This window comes from Phycodurus eques, chromosome 8, assembly GCF_024500275.1.
Source record: "Phycodurus eques isolate BA_2022a chromosome 8, UOR_Pequ_1.1, whole genome shotgun sequence".
Classification (NCBI taxonomy): domain Eukaryota; kingdom Metazoa; phylum Chordata; class Actinopteri; order Syngnathiformes; family Syngnathidae; genus Phycodurus; species Phycodurus eques.
Genome location: NC_084532.1, coordinates 9,965,048 through 9,981,365, shown reverse-complemented (window position 1 = coordinate 9,981,365; position 16,318 = coordinate 9,965,048). Strand labels below are relative to the sequence as shown.

The 16,318-nt window shown below is 43.4% G+C and overlaps 1 protein-coding gene across 1 annotated transcript in view; it reads right to left on the bottom strand.

Moving 5' to 3' along the window:
• The window catches only part of fbn2b (fibrillin 2b), a 95,566-nt gene that overhangs the window by 56,448 nt on the left and 22,800 nt on the right, over window positions 1-16,318 (bottom strand). Inside the window, 2 exon segments of the mRNA XM_061684150.1 lie at window positions 11,294-11,389; window positions 11,708-11,803. Of these exon segments, the coding sequence (XP_061540134.1) occupies window positions 11,294-11,389; window positions 11,708-11,803 (192 nt within the window).

Genomic DNA, 16,318 nt, shown 5'->3' with positions numbered 1-16,318 from the left:
GCTGTCCTCGTTGACACACCTTTGCAACATCGCAAAGGGAACAGTGCCTCTGCCATTGCCAGACAATTACAACCCTGCAACAGATGTATAAACATTCCATCGCTTTTTCAACCTAGAAGTGACCAGTGGTAGCATTTGAAATAATATGACACAATAGTCAGCTAACAGCAGAATGTCATAATGGCGTTGTGACAACCATTCACTCCAAAGTTTAATGGGACAATGCATTTTCATTTGAGTGCTAAAGCGTACGCAGTCATGGCAACACGCCTCTTGCGAAGCGTGCTCTCCAATAGACAAATGTCAGACAGATGTGCATATCTGTTCTACCGAGAGACGATAGCATCAACGGTGGAGATAATGTAAGTAAAGACAAAATGATCTCATGCTGAAACAATTTTTAAGCAATACAAATGTTATTCCCTTTAATCACCTGGAGCCCCTTAAAAGAGAAATTTCAACTGGAGGTCCAGAGTAAACAAGCTACATTTTAAAACAACTAGATTGACACAGTAGATATCAAAGTGAGACTGCACGGTTAGCAGTTTGAGTAGTGACGTGGAGAAAAAAGAGCGGTCTGCTCCGGTGTGACCCACAGAGGGAGATGGAGAGATAAATTATTGTGGTGTCCAATGGAGTTAACAGACTGATTGCCCTTAGCAGCTCCTGGTGCTACATGAAAAGTGATCACATACTGTATGGAGGATGTTTCCCCTTGCACCCGCGTGTCTTGTACACTCGGGTGAACAGATGGGCGCTATCCTTCGTCTCAGGAGGGGGAAGCAGTGCACCATTAACACTGTGTATAGTGGGGATGGGGCGCTGCTGACCTCGAGTCGAGACATTGTGAGTAGGTGGGGGGAATACTTTGAAGACCTCCTCAATTCCACCGACACGACTTCCCATAAGGAAGCAGAGCCTGGGGTCTCTGAGACTGGCTCTTCTATTTCTGGGGTTGAGGTCACCAAGGTGGTTAAAAAGCTCCTTGGTGACAAGGCCCCAGGCGTGGATGAGAGTTCCTAAAGGCTCTGGATGTTGTAGAGCTGTCCTTGTTGACACACCTTTGCAACATCGCAAAGGGAACAGTGCCTCTGGATTGGGAGACTGGGGTGGTGGTCCCCCTTTTTAAAAAGGGGGACCGGAGTGTGTGCTCCAACTACAGGGGGATCACACTCCTCTGCCTCCCTTGTAAGGTCTATTCAGGTGGCTGAAGACAGGTGGCTGAAGAGGAGGGTCCGTCGGTTTTTGTATCGGTCCGTTTTGGTGAAGAAGGAGCTAAGCCGAAAGGCGAAGCTCTCAATTTACCGGTTGATCTACGTTCCTACACTCATCTATTGTCACGAGCTGTGGGTCGTGACAATAAGAACAAGATCCCGAGTACAAGCGGCCAAAATGAGTTTTCTCCGCAGGGTATCCGGACTCCGCCTTAGAAATAGGGTGAGAAGCTCAGTCATCAGCAAGGGGCTCAGAGTATAGCCGCTGCTCCTCCACATTGAGTTCAGCCAGCGTCATGGACGCCTCCCATGTGAGGTGTTCTGGAGAGACTACTGGTAAATGGGCTTTCACTTCTATAGCAGTTTTGTACCCAAGGTACTCAAAGCACTTTAACAAGGTCTCCTAACTCATCTGCTGATGACGCAGCATCAGGAGTAACATTCATGTCTCATCCATCAGGTTTTTATTTAACACTTACTATAAAGAGGCCAGTTCCAAACCAGCCCAAAGTTTGTTTCAGGCAGCTGATACACTGGTAAACTTTGACCTTGAAAAATTTGCCAAATTAGCCAACCAGTCATAGCTGGCGATAATAGGATACGACCCTTTAACCTTATCCAGAAAACGTGAGGGCTCATGTATGTCTGTAGCTTTTATATTTGGAAGAAAGTTGGAGCAAAGAAAGACAAAATTGTCTCAAGGTTGAAGTGAGAAAAAAAATAATTCTGTCTGGAACAAAAGTCTTCAGCACTTTCCCATCATTGCTGTCCAGTTGTGGGATCGTAAAGAGCGGCTAGGGCACTGACCCAAGCAGATGGAGGAAAAGAAAAGCGGTGAGAGAATAGAGGTAAAAAAACTGATTTCAGACTCATTAATAATGGCAGAGACATTTCCAAAACTCCCAAGAGGTGGATTGGAATGATAAGAAACTTGAAATATGAGTTGATTTCATGGTAAGGAAGCCATTATCATTCATACAGATGTTCCAATGAAAGGAGGTCAATAAGTCAAATGAATAAAATTCCGTGTGCGTGTGTGCTTGTCTGTCTGTCTGTCTGTCAGCGCATGCATGTGATTTCCAACTGGATGTCGTCTCGAGACTTTGTACAGCTGGTAATTTGGTTTTAGCCCAGATGTAATGTAACACACCTGTTGTGTGTCTGCACACACGTCTTGCAGTTTGATTGCATCATTTTGTTTCTTTAAGCTGATGTAAATAAATGGCTGTAATGTTCCCATTTATTTATTGGCATTTGCCTGTGTATCTATGTCTTTCTTCCAACCATAGCACTGTTTCTGGGTCTTTTCACAGCCATTATAAACAGGCCTAAAATGTCTCTTTTACTTAAATGAAGTCTAATGTTGTGTGTAAAGTGAAGTTGAGATGAGAGAAGCCCTCAGTCAGCATTCCAAGGAACTCAAACAGGAAACATGGATCAACTTAAACCCTTATCGGTCCTTTCATCTATTCAGCGTTCACATTGTATACAGTACTTTGAAACGAGACGTCAGTGTGTGTGCAGCTAAGCCATTGTGCAGAAATAAAATGTCCATCACTTCTTTGACTTTTATTTTAGGAGGGGGAAATATGCCCTCACAATGGTACCCAACATAGGAACACAATCATGGCAACACTGTTGAGTACATGCAGGGTCCATTATTCAGTGTGTTGTAGTGTTTTCTTTTACATTTGATTGGAATGAATTAGATATTTAGCGTTGACCTCGGCATTCCAACTCCATGACTTTTGTAAATATTGCCACTGTGAAAACCAGGAACAGCACATGCCATTGTAATTATGTTTTATAGATAACAGCAATTGGTGCCAAATCATAACAAGGGTACTGATTTTGAAATTATTCATAAACTATTATGAAAGACTGTGGCATTTTCAAGGACGATTAATGTTGATATGTCATAGCATTCATCAGATACCATACAACGTTCAGGGCTCCAGACTAAAGTTTTTTTTTACGAAGAGTCCAGTGGTCCCAAGCTTGAAATTTTCGGGGTGCACACTGTAAATTCACTTGCAAAATAAATATTCACATTTCCTCTCGTTTTCACTGTAATTCTGATAATACGCAACCAATCATCCTGAAGACAGAATTTCCTGCCGAATCGGACTCATCATCAGGATTTGTCTCCTGGCAGCACATTAGGTTTATTGGGGAGAAAGGAAGCACTGATAGTCCTCTTCGCCATTGTTCATTGTTCACAAGAACAATGTGAACCCTGTAGATTCGCGCGATATCCCCTAGACCTGCCTCTTTTCACACATTAGCCAATCACAGCGGTCATTCACTGCCTGCCTTCCTCTTCTTTTTTGTTTGTCTCCTTTCTTGTTCTTTTGATGTTAATGTCGGTTGGCAAACCAGCTCATTTGTGCATTATCGCCAGCAACTGGAAGTGTGGAGCAGAAGTTTGTCAGCAACAAAAAACATAATTTTTTTTTGGATGTACAGTGTGTTAAGTTTTAGGGGCAAAATGTGACCATTCCCAGTCTGGAGCCCTGAAGTGTAGTAGTAGGTCTCTTGTGGCACGGTGGACGACTGGTTAGCACATCTAGCTTACAGTTCTGAGGACCCGGGTTCAAATCTGGCCTCGCCTGTGTGGAGTTTGCATGTTCTCCCCTTGCCTGTGGCGGTTTTCTTCGGTACTCCCACATCCCCAAAACATGCATGGCAGGTTAAATGAAAACTCTAAATTGCCTGTAGGTGTGAATGTGGGTGCGAATGGTTGTTTGTTTAAATTTGCACTGCGATTGGCTGGCGACCAGTTTAGGGTGTACCCTGCCTCTTGCCCAGAGTCAGCCACTCCAGCACACCCACGACCCGGGTGAGGAGAAGCGGTATGGAATCATCTCATTAATGTGTTATTAAGCGGTAATATGAAAATTAAAAAGCTAGTAAATAATGCTCCATAGCCCTTATTGTAAAATTGGTATAACTATATATATAACTTAAGTGAAAACGACAATATCGTATAGCAAAAAGCTGTGTTTTATAGCATCTTCAAAACACTACTTGATATGACACTTTACAGTGTGTCCACACTGATTTATTAAGAGCTTATTGTGAGTGCAATGTTCTGGGGCCGACTGTATGACTGCATAATTTATAGTCACGCAGTAGATCAAATGTAGCCCGTGGGAATATGTTTTTTTCCACAAACACACTGATATCATTTCTTGGACTTGGGAGAATCTATTATGTTGCGATCGTTGGGAAGTCATGGACTGCAACTTGGAGTCAGAAGGAGCCAATGAGGCTCAATAAATGGAAAAGACTCAATGTGCTTTAGTTACAGAGAGAGAAGGGGAAAAGAATCAAGCACTTTTACAAAGACATGTGAAAACGTCCCACAAAAGATGCCTTATCGTCACCCCTGGAATGATCAGTGCTTGCTTCAAGATGCGCGCGCACACACCCACAAGCACACACACACAAACTTGGTAATAAAAACGGAGTAATTCAAATAATAAAACCAGCTTTTAAAGTTTGGTAGCTTTGAGCAAGTCTGAAGTGGTTTATGGAAAAAAAATTCAGGTTTTTTTGGGGGGGGTATAATGATCTAACAGCCGTGTTCTGTGCAAGTACAATTTTGCACAGTCAGTTGTCCAGAAACACAATGAGAGTAAAAAAGACTAAAGAAGGCTAAAAGACAAAAGATAATTTTCTTCAAACTTTCAGGCCTCAAGCTGTATCACTGCCAAAATGATTGACAAAACATAAACAAAAAAATGTACAAATGTAATAAAGAATGCCCGAGGAGGTTGTGAAAAAAATGACATGAAAATATAAAAAAAACATGTCTCCTTTTCACGCATTTTGTTAACATTTGATATTATATGAGGGATGTTATCAGACGAGGACATTTTTTAATTATTATTTTTTTGGGGAGACCGTAATAGTTAAATTAGTACCTCTCTTGTAGCTCTGTATTGGATCTTTTGCAATGTGCGGTTGTATCTAATTTTGTGGAACGTCAGTGTTTACCTTGTATGCATCAACAGGAGTGATAGTGAGCAATACAGCTAATTCTTTCAGTAAGACCTTTGGCAAAACAAACAAACAAAGAAACAAAACAGACAAGCAAAGATTTTACAACGTCACCCTCCAATATGGCGGGCATTTGCCTCTACTAGGCTTTGTGGACACAGCTGGCAAGTCCATTTTTATTTTTGCCTCTCTTCCTCCATCCATCCCTCCATGCCACCCTCCTTCTTTTCTCCCCTTACTTACATCAGGAAATGTCCACGACCACTCCACAAAGCAAGGCTATGCAGTGAGTCCTGTGGGCGGGCTTGTTGGGGAATTAAGGGGGAAGGGGTCACGTTATTTTTTGCCAGATGTCGTCAAGGCTCACTCTGACACATTCAACCCCCTAAATGATGTATTTTTCAACAAACAAGACCGTAGACCCTGCTGTTTCATGGAAACAAGCGGGGTGCCGAAGACACAAAAGGTAGATATGATGAAGTGGGAACACAAGTTGGAGGAAACAGAACAAACAAAACAGGACAAACAAAGAGGACGGCAAATGGCAAGGAGAGCCAACTCGGGAAAACAAATGTCTGGCGGTGTGGAAGCTTTTACACATAGATGACAGGTGGATGGAAAGAGGAAATGAAGAAGAAATAGAAGAGGTGTGCAAAATCATCAAGCAAGGCCTTTTTTATGATCCCCACTTTTTCCACACAACTTCTTCAAATGACATATAGTTATGGCCCAAGCTTCGGTAAACTTATGCCAAGAGATGTGACCGAACTGAACTGACCACAACTGAAATGTCTTGCAGTGTACGGGATTTTGCAATGAGTCTTCATGAGCAGTCAACCACTGGCTCCTAGTTTTTCTGCGATTTGAAATTTGAATTGCAGGTGAACAGCATTGCAACGCGCAGATGTAACGGCCAATTAAAAATGCCATTGTTGTATGACTTGTTCTTTCACAACAATAATTACTTTTCAGGGTTATCCTGCAAGACCCAGCCAGCTGCCACTTAACTGCATCAATACAGTATGTACAATATGTAAATATGTATATATAGTGTTTTATAATAACAAGGCCACCAAACCGGACCCCCTCTACGCCTCAGCTGCACCTAGAAATTCTGTCCATAAAAGTTATGAACAGAATCGGTGACAAAGGGCAGCCTTGGCGGAGTCCAACCCTCACCTGAAACGAGTCCGACTTACTGCCGGCAATGCTCACCAAATTCTGACACTGGTCGTACAGGGACCGAACAGGGGTTCGGCACCCCATACTCCTGAAGCACCCCCCACAGAACTCCCCGAGGGACACAGTCGAACGCCTTCTCCAAGTCCACAAAACACATGTAGACTGGTTGAGTGAACTCCCATGCACCCTCGAGGACTCTGCCGAGGGTGCAGAGCTGGTCCACAGTTCCACAGCCAGGACGAAAACCACACTACTCCTCCTGAATCTGAGGTTCGACTTCCCGACGGACCCTCTTCTCCAGCAACCCTGAATACACCTTACCAGGATGGCTGAGGAGCGTGATCCCCTTGTAGTTGGAACATGCCCTCCGGTCCCCCTTTTTAAAAAGGGGCACCACCACGCCAGTCTGCTAATGCAGACTGTCCCCGATGTCCACGCAATGTTGCAGAGGTGTGTCAACCAGGACAGCCCCACAACATCCAGAGCCTTTAGGAACTCCAGGCGAATCACATCCACCTCCAGGGCCTTGCCACCGAGGAGCTTTTTAAGCACTTCAGTGACCTCAACCCCAGAGATACGAGAGCCCGCCTCAGAGAACCCAGACTCTGCTTCCTCATGGGAAGGTGTGTCGGTGGAATTGAGGGGGTCTTTGAAGTATTTTCCCCACCAACTCACAAAGTCCCGAGTCAAGGTCAGCAGCGCCCCATCCCCACTATACACAGTGTTGATGGTGCACTGCTTCCGCCTCCTGAGAAGCCGGCTGGTGGACCATAATTTCCTCAAAGCCGTTCGGAAATCGTACTCCATGGTCTCACCGAACTCCTCCCACCTCCGAGTTTTTGCCTCAGCAACCACCAAAGCTGCATTCTGGTTGGACAGCCGGTACCCATCAGCTGCCTCAGGAGTCCTACAGGTCAAAAAGGCCCGATAGGACGCCTTCTTCAGCTTGACGGCATCCATCTCCTCTGGTGTCCATCAACGGGTTTGGGGTTTGCCGAGCACCAACTACCTTACGGCCACAGCTCCGGTCGGCTGCCTCAGCAATGAAGGTACGGCCTCCCCCGAGATGTGGGTGAAGTTTTGCTGGAGGTGGGAGTTGAAACTCCTTCTGCCAGACGTTCTCAGCAAACCAAGTACGTTTGGGCCTCCCAGGTCGGACTGGCATCTTCCCCCACCATCGGAGCCAACTCACCACCAGGTGGTGATCAGTTGACAGCTCCGCCCCTCTCTTCTTCCAGGCGCTCGCCTTCAAGCCCCACCTCCAGGCCTGGCTCTAGAAGGAGGCCTTGGTGACCCGCATACGGGCAAGGGAAAATGTGATCCAATAATCTTTCTCATCGTAGTTGTCTTTGGAGCCGTGCTTTGTCTGGTCCCTCATCTAGGACCTGTGTGTCATGGGTGACCCTGCCAGGGACATAAAGTCCCAGACAGCTAAGCTCCTAGGATCATTGGCACAGCCATTCAAGCATATGCACTGGCCTTGATTCACCAATAAGTTCGTAACAGTTTTCTTAAATTTATTCTTAAAAATGTTCAGAAAAAAATATCAACAAGATTTCCATTTTTTAAAGTCATTATCATTATGAAGAAATCTTTCAAATGCTATAATTTTGTACAACAAACTTTAGTTGCAATAAAATCTTTGCTCAATCTTGAAACACACAATGAGTATATGTATTCTGTGAGTGTTGGTGAATGCCACATTCCGAAGAAATGTCTTCTCAAGGCCTAATGTTGTCACTATGCTGCGCATGGTGTAATTTTGCGAGAAGGTGGGCTAGACCTGGTTTTGTTACTTTTGTGGACCGGCTTACCACCAGCAAATTTAAAATGGGACTAGTGTGCTGGTGTGGGCATCACCACACCCAACTTCAATCCTGTCCAATCGAAGTGGCTTCTTTCATCCCCTTTAAAAGCGGTGCAAATCATCTCGCATGGAGATGTCACTATATGCAGAGGAAAACTCAGCGATCCGTGTGTGACTGGAGCATTGAACGTTAGTGGTATACCCTTATTAAATACAGAATGAGCTGATGAAAAAACGCTGACGATTTAAACATGTCCACGGACCTCATGTACAGTACCTATATCAACTCCAAAGATCGTTCGCTTCTACCCCCCAAGCCCCATAACTCAGTGACCGGCAGTACATGAGATTATTTTAAAAATATCATAATAATAATAATAATAATAATACGTTCAATTAATTGATTTCTACAATTTTTCAGATCCTTCGATGCAAGCTGTTCAAATATTTATGAGTGAAATCTGCTGACACATGTCCGTCATGCTCACGTACTGTATCTGTCTGACTGCACCTCGATCAAATTCACCAAAATTGCATTAGACTAGTCTACGTTGCGCCAAAACCTAGAAATTGTTTCAGCTGGCAAAGGTTTAGACCGACTATCAGTCACCAAATTGTCACATTCGCAGGGCAGATGTGAAAGGACACACCCTCGTCGTGTCGGTACGCCCATCTCGAACCAGGCCTATCTGGCAAATAGGCAAAAAATGTGCAGCGCTTCTTGCGCTTGCAAGGAATCAAGCTACACCAACATTTGCGCTCCGGCGATGTGCTGCAGTCTCTGAAATTAGAGCCCTAATTGTTGATCAACTTGTAGTACGCCGCTCAAATGATTCAGACGAAAACCTGATGTTGCAAATATGTATTTATGTATGGTAGAAAAACCAATAAAGTTACTCAAATGTGCCGTACGTTCTATAAAGATCTCAATTTAGGAAGCCATTTGTCAGATTTATATTATTGCTTAGTTCTTAGGCCACCATCACATTTGTTGTTGCTTTTCCAGTTTCACTCCACTTCTGGCAAAAGGTTTGGAAAAATCAGCTACTGCATGAGAACCAATTGCTCTATCAGACAGTACTGTAGAAGAAAGTAAGAAAAACTCGCATAGGCAAAATGGCAATAGCAGGATTTTCTTAAAGCTAAATTGAACAGAACCACCTCTAAAACTTGTACCACTATTTACTGTTTTACAAATGTCAAAATGACTACTCTGAAAAATGCTGTTAAAACAATCCAAGCTAGTGGTTGACTTTGGCACATGCTGTACATGGAGAAACAATAAGACTCCCACAATGCACTTAAGGATCACGGTCGAGCCTTTCCAAATATAAAGCATGAAATATCTTAGAGCTTCTTCTTGTTGCTTCCATCCGCTCCCTCTATCCCTCCTCCATCACTTGCAGCTGCACTCACATGCTTCCACTCAAAGCTCAGGAGACAAACATCCTCTATCTGTCTGCGCTGTATGAAGTCATCTGCCTAAGAAGGAGCCTGAATCCTAATCAGGCACTGAACTCGTCATTTATAGAATAAATCTGGGCTGATAAGTGCAATACAAATGACCATGTTGAAGTTGTTCACTGATATATAAAAAAAAGATAAAAGCATCTAAGTGCTTGGTGTCTACCCCAGCTATCGCTCTCTGCTAAATAAAGATTTTCCCCACACTGTGTTTACAAAATAAAAAGTAAAGACATTTCTTTATTTACAGATTCTGTTCTTTCGAGAATGTAATACATTTTCTAAAGTGTTTACACTCATTAGTGTCATTGATGAGGTGGAGCCTATCCCAGCTGACTTTGGGCGAGGTAAACCCTGGACAGGTCACCAGCAAATTAAGATACAGACAAAAAAATTATTCACACTCACATTCACACCTATGAAGAATTTAATCCCTAAGGAACCTAACATGCATGTTTTTGGAATGTGGGAACAAGTACCGCAATTTCTTGTGTATAATGGCATTTCCCCCCCAAAAAAAACTTTGTCAAAAGTCAATAGTGCGCTTTATACATAGGTATAGGGGCAAATGGAAAAAACTTTCACATTTTATAAATGTATGCCGCCTTCTAGTGGTTATGAAAAAGCTGCACACTTTCATTCCAAAATGCCACCGCCACCTAGTGGTTATAAAAAAAGTGTAGCCTACACTTTCATTCCAATATGACGGGCACATATGACTGCATATATGTACAGTTGTGCTCATATGTTTACATACGCTCGCAGAATTTTTGAAATATTGTTTTTTTTAAAACTTACTGAACAACAACCATCATTAATTTCTTTATTGTTATGTTTTGTTTAATGATAATGCTTTTCTGAAATGCTTGACCGTTTAATTTGAATAAAATTAAAATAAAATTAAATGTGTTTCGCCTGGTCCTTCATGTTTTCTTCAAAACATATGAGCACAACTGTGTGTTTTATCATTTACGAAATAAAAGTAAGGCTGTTCATTTCAAAATAAGCGCAAGTAAATTAAAAAATATAAATAATAATAATAATTAAAAATGTGTTCAAATAAAGTGCTAAACTTCAATTATTTGGGGGAAAAAAACTAACAAAATACAGATACTTCATGTTTTGAGCATATGTGTAGAAGCAAAATCATGCATTGCAAAAATGCATTTCACATCGGAAGTAGGGTATTCCAGAATTTAGAGGTCAACTTTGGGTGGGCATTATACATGGGTGCGCATTATACATGAGAAATTATGGTACCTGGAGAAAACCCACGCAAGCATGGGAAGAACACATAAACTCCGCACAGGAAGGCCTTAGCCGAGATTCAAACCCAGGAACTCTCGACCTTAAGGCCTACTATTCCAACATACTACCCATTTGTTAATTAAATACGTTACTGTTGGCTTTATGTGTAGAGACAAGCTGTGACTATCTAACAAGTGGTAAACACAAATAACGTTCCAAAATTTGTGGCTTTTTTTTTTTAAAAACAACAACTAACCTGAATTTTTTTTTGTTTCATTTGAAAGGGAAAAACTGTTTTGTTTTTTTTCAAATGGAGACTTTCTTTTCACTGGAAGTCAAGTATTCTGCGAATATGCAAATAAGGATGAGCTCTAACCTCTCTCGCACTGAGGGCCGGTGAAGCCGTACACACAGGCGCATCTGTTGGGGCCGATGCAGCGTCCACCATTCTGGCAGCCATTCTCACACACAGCTTTAAAAAAAAAAGAATACAAAATTACTTACAACATAAAACATATTTCTTTCATATTCAAATGTTTTAGTCAAGTGAAGTTTATTTGGTTAGCCCTTAACCACAAAAGCGTCTCAAAGGGCTTCACAGGCCCACAGTTGGCAATGATTGACGACATCCCCTAATTTAAGCCCCCCAAATTCTCATGAGCATTTTATTGCGTTTCTTTGTAAAGAATGAAAATCTCATTAGATTAGATGTGCATGTGTACCTAATGTTATGGCCAATGAATGTACATGCACAGGTATACTGTATGTATATACTGGGGTTTGTACTCACGTTGTCCACAGTGGTTGCCCGTGAAGCCTTTCGGGCAGGTACAAGAGTCCTCAGCACAACTGCCTCCATTCATGCACCTGACATTACACGACTGAACTATAACAACAAGAACAACAAAAAACAGTCAGCAATAATGTCCATAAATAGGAGGATGAGTATTACAATATGGTGTTTTCTTTCTTTCTTTTTTTTTTTGTATGAGTCAGGTTTCATTTAAAGTGTCTTTAGATGTCCAAAAAAGTGGCATTATAAGTGTGATTTATTATTAACATTAATTTTAGTCAGTTTCTTTGATGGTCCAATCTGGACTAAAATACCCAAGAACAATTATTATCCAAGAAAACTGTACCTTTTTTTGTCAACCCAAAATATGCTGGCATGTTCCCAAGCTGTAATATTCAAGTGTCAAGGATACAAAATAAGCTTTTTGAGGGGAACACTGCAAACACAAGTCACTGAACCCCTTCACAGAGGACCGTCTGAACTCACATTTTGAAGAAAATATCTTCAAAATCTGAACAAATCCATATTGGAGCCTCTTGTCTGCAAGTTCTGTGTGCCATCCATTCATCCATCCATTTTTTCCCGCTTATCCGGGATCGGGTCAAGGGAGCAGCAGCTTAAGCAGGGAAGCCCAGACTTCCCTCTACCGAGCCACTTCGTGCAGCTCACCAGGCTCTCGTCATTGTGCCCTACCTCCGGGCCTGGCTCCAGAGGGGTCTGGGCGAGGGAAAACTAGGTCCAATATTTTTACTCGTTATAGGGGGTCTTTGAGCGTGCTTTGTCTGGTCCCTCACCTAGGACCTGCTGGCCTTGCAAACACCTCCATCACGATAAGGTGACGGCTCCAAGAGGGGGTTCTGTGTGCCCTCTGTACTATTCTTATACAGGTAGAAGTATAGTTTAACATTATTGTTTAATTTTCCTGTTGCTCAATCTAAATTCAAATGAAGAGTTTGTTCCTAAAAGAGCACTGAGGATCCACAAGACATTAGTGCTGTTTCTTCAGCAGCTTTGGCTTAGCAAACTTCAGGCTACATTCTGTCAAGCAGACGAAAAGTCAGCAATAAGTAGATCCTGCTGTATGCTCCAGTCTCTCAGGAATTTACACAGAGAGGGAGGAGGACTTGGTATAGTTAAAAGAAAAGGAGAAAAGAAAGAGCAGGGACGACCAGAAGATATGATTATTGTGATGAGAAGCAGGACTCTGCAGGCAGTAGCCGCTACAGTACATGACGCTCCTCTCTTACTGTCACCAAGAATTCTCCTTCAGCTTTTTTCAGCCATATTCTTCCCTAAAACTGTCACTGCTCTGAACAACAGCTTTAATCATATAGAGTGAAGCCTTGGAACTTGGAATTGGAACTTCTACTCTTGGACCACATTTTACCTTTGGGTAACATTTCTGTAGGCATTCTTTTTTTAAAATCACATTTGCATTGGTGTAAATGGAAATGAGAATATTAAAAAGAAAACCTTGTATAGTTCAAAGGTCAATATTGTAGCACATGGCCAAATTATAGCTTTGGCGGAGAAAAGCTAGCAGACTCAACAATGAAGAGGAGATGATTTACCCTGAAATAATTTGAACAAATTTGTTATTTGAGAAGTGTGTATCAAACTGGTAGTGCTTTGCATTGATCGATACCCAAGAAGTAGTTCTCAGGTTCAAAAAGGTTGATGACGCAGACCTGGTCTACTGAGTGCCATGTAAGTTATCCTATGGTTTTAAAAGAAGCTGCAAACCTCAGTCTGTTCTATATGACTCTATTCTATGTTGCCTTTTATGTAGGCTTAACGGATGATGGCTGGTTGTCGTTTAGTCCTTGCGTGTTTGTTTTCCTTTCTTCTTCCACATTCCTGCATTCACCCTCATGCTTTCAACATCCTAATCGCAAGTTCAACATTAATTTCCTCTTTCTCTTTCTTCATACATGTATTTTTTTCTTTCCACCATCTGTTTATGTGTCTTGCTTTCACATTTCTGGCATGCAGAGGCCTTGCAACAGCAGAGGGGAGCTGGCCGTGCACCCTCTGGCTCAACCCCCCCTCCGTTAGTCTAATGAGATCCTCCACACATAGTGTGCCAACAGAAGGCATTGTAAGCCACCTACTAGTCTGACCAGACTGCAGTCAAAAATGGTAAATGCCACGCACACTTTAGTTTTGTGAGCAAAGGTGCAATTCACTGTCAACAAAGCCCTCATTACTTCTTGTGTTTAATGTTTCGAGACGCGCTCTCGTGTGCACAACACTTGGCAAAAGTTACTTTTGGTCTGGTTTGTGTCTCGGGATGACAAGGCGATAAATTAAAGCAAACAGTGTCAGATTGGGGCTGGCTTGGTTTTTAGTTGAATGTGCAGTTGTCTTTTTTTTTCTGTGGTTTAACTCATCTTAAGGGAAACCAGTCAGGTTTTTCTCTCAGGGTTGGAACATCATCCACACTGGAGACGATATGCAAGTTCTATTGACTTGACTCGGGCCAAGATGCACAACATGGAGAATGATCGCACAAGGAGACAACAAATAGTGGCAAAAATTGTTCCAATGTGTTCCAACCACACAGCACAACTCAAACTGTGTTAGGTAAGATCTAAGACTCAGTCTTGGCCTTTAGTGGGGTAGGAAACTGATCTTTTCTCCTAATAAAAACAAGACATGGGAGGTGGTGTCTGAGAGAGCTGGAGTGTGTGTTATGTTTTCTTTGTCACAGGAGCTGGATGGGAGGAGGACGAGGAGGAGCGCAGGCAAGCAAACAAGCACATTTGGCGACAGGAGAAGATGATCTCACTGGCTAACTTCGCTTCATCGCACCTCCTCCTCGTGCCTTTGCATCCTCTGCACGTCGAGAGCGAGAGAGAAAGGGGGCGAGACAGTTCACCCCAATGACCCGTGCCTGGAAAGCTGCACGTGCAGAGCAACAGGCTGTTGGGGGATGTGCATATTTAGGCGTTTGCTAGCCTGTGGAGCACCACAATGCACCTCTGTCTTGTAGCTAGTGTTGTCGCTCAGCTGCTCACATGTGGGTGCTTTTTTACGAGAGGCCTGCGAAACACAGGAAGTCAATGTGTGTGTGTCGAGTCTGTGAGTGAGTGTGCATGCATTTGTGTATGTGTGATGGAAAACTCGGAAGCTTTATTGCTGTGTTGTGTTCTGATTAGCACAGCCCAGAGACTAGTGACGTTTTTAGATTGTGCAGACATACAGACATTAACTGAATGGTGTCAAAATGTCAGTTGTATTGTTTTTTTGTGCCATTCAAAGACACATTAGTCGTGTAGTCACATAAAGCTGACTTTAGAGATACGTCAAAACAGTTTTTTTTTTTCTAGAGAGCAAAAATAATACTGCTTTTTTGTGTAACATGTAATTTATTGTATTCCCCATTTAAAATAAATATATTTTACAATTGAATTCAACAGTTGTGAGAGACTTCAGGGATGGATTTTACATTTGTAAGAAGGACAGTTAGTTTGTCAGCGAGAAGGACGAGTGTATATTTGTCAAGTGCAGTCAATGTGCAACATTGAAAGAAAATTCTCCACATACTGAGAACAAAATCCTGTTGACAGCAACAGACAATGTAAGCAAAGCAAGGAGTGATTGAATAGCCATTCATTGTAGTTTTTAACTTCCCATGGCCTCACCACCTGTGGGAGGGGCCATAGGGGTCGGGTGCAGTGCGAGCTGGTGTGTGAGGTCGAGAAGTTCCGACTAGATATAGTCGGACTCGCCTCCACGCACAGCTTGGGCTCTGGTACCAGTCCTCTCGAGAGGGGTTGGACTCTCTTCCACTCTGGAGTTGCCCACGGTGAGAGGCGCCGAGCAGGTGTGGGTATACTTATTGCTCCCCGGCTTGGCGCCTGTACGTTGGGGTTCACCCCGGTGGACGAGAGGGTAGCCTCCCTCCGCCTTCGGGTGGGGGGACGGGTCCTGACTGTTGTTTGTGCCTATGCACCAAACACCAGTTCAGAGTACCCACCCTTTTTGGAGTCCTTGGAGGGGGTGCTGGAGACCGCTCCCGCTGGGGACTCCATCGTTCTGCTGGGGGACTTCAATGCTCACGTGGGCAATGACAGTGAGACCTGGAAGGGCGTGATTGGGAGGAACGGCCCCCCTGATCAGAACCCGAGCGGTGCTCTGTTATTGGACTTCTGTGCTCGTCACGGATTGTCCATAACGAACACCATGTTCAAGCATAAGGGTGTCCACACGTGCACTTGGCACCAGGACACCCTAGGTCGCAGTTCGATGATCGACTTTGTGATCGTGTCAGGTAAAGAGAGGGGCGGAGCTGTCAACTGATCACCACCTGGTGGTGAGTTGGATCCGATGGTTTACTGGTCTCGATTTACCGGTCGATCTACGTTCCTACCCTCACCTATGGTCACGAGCTGTGGGTCGTGACCGAAAGAACGAGATCCCGGATACAAGCCGCCGAAATTAGTTTCCTCTGCAGGGTGTCCGGGCTCTCCCTTAGAGATAGGGTGAGAAGCTCGGTCATCCGGGAGGATCTCAGAGTAGAGCTGTTGCTCCTTCACATCGAGAGGAGCCAGATGAGGTGGCTGGGGCATCTGATTCGGATGCCTCCCGGACGCTTCCCTAGTGAGG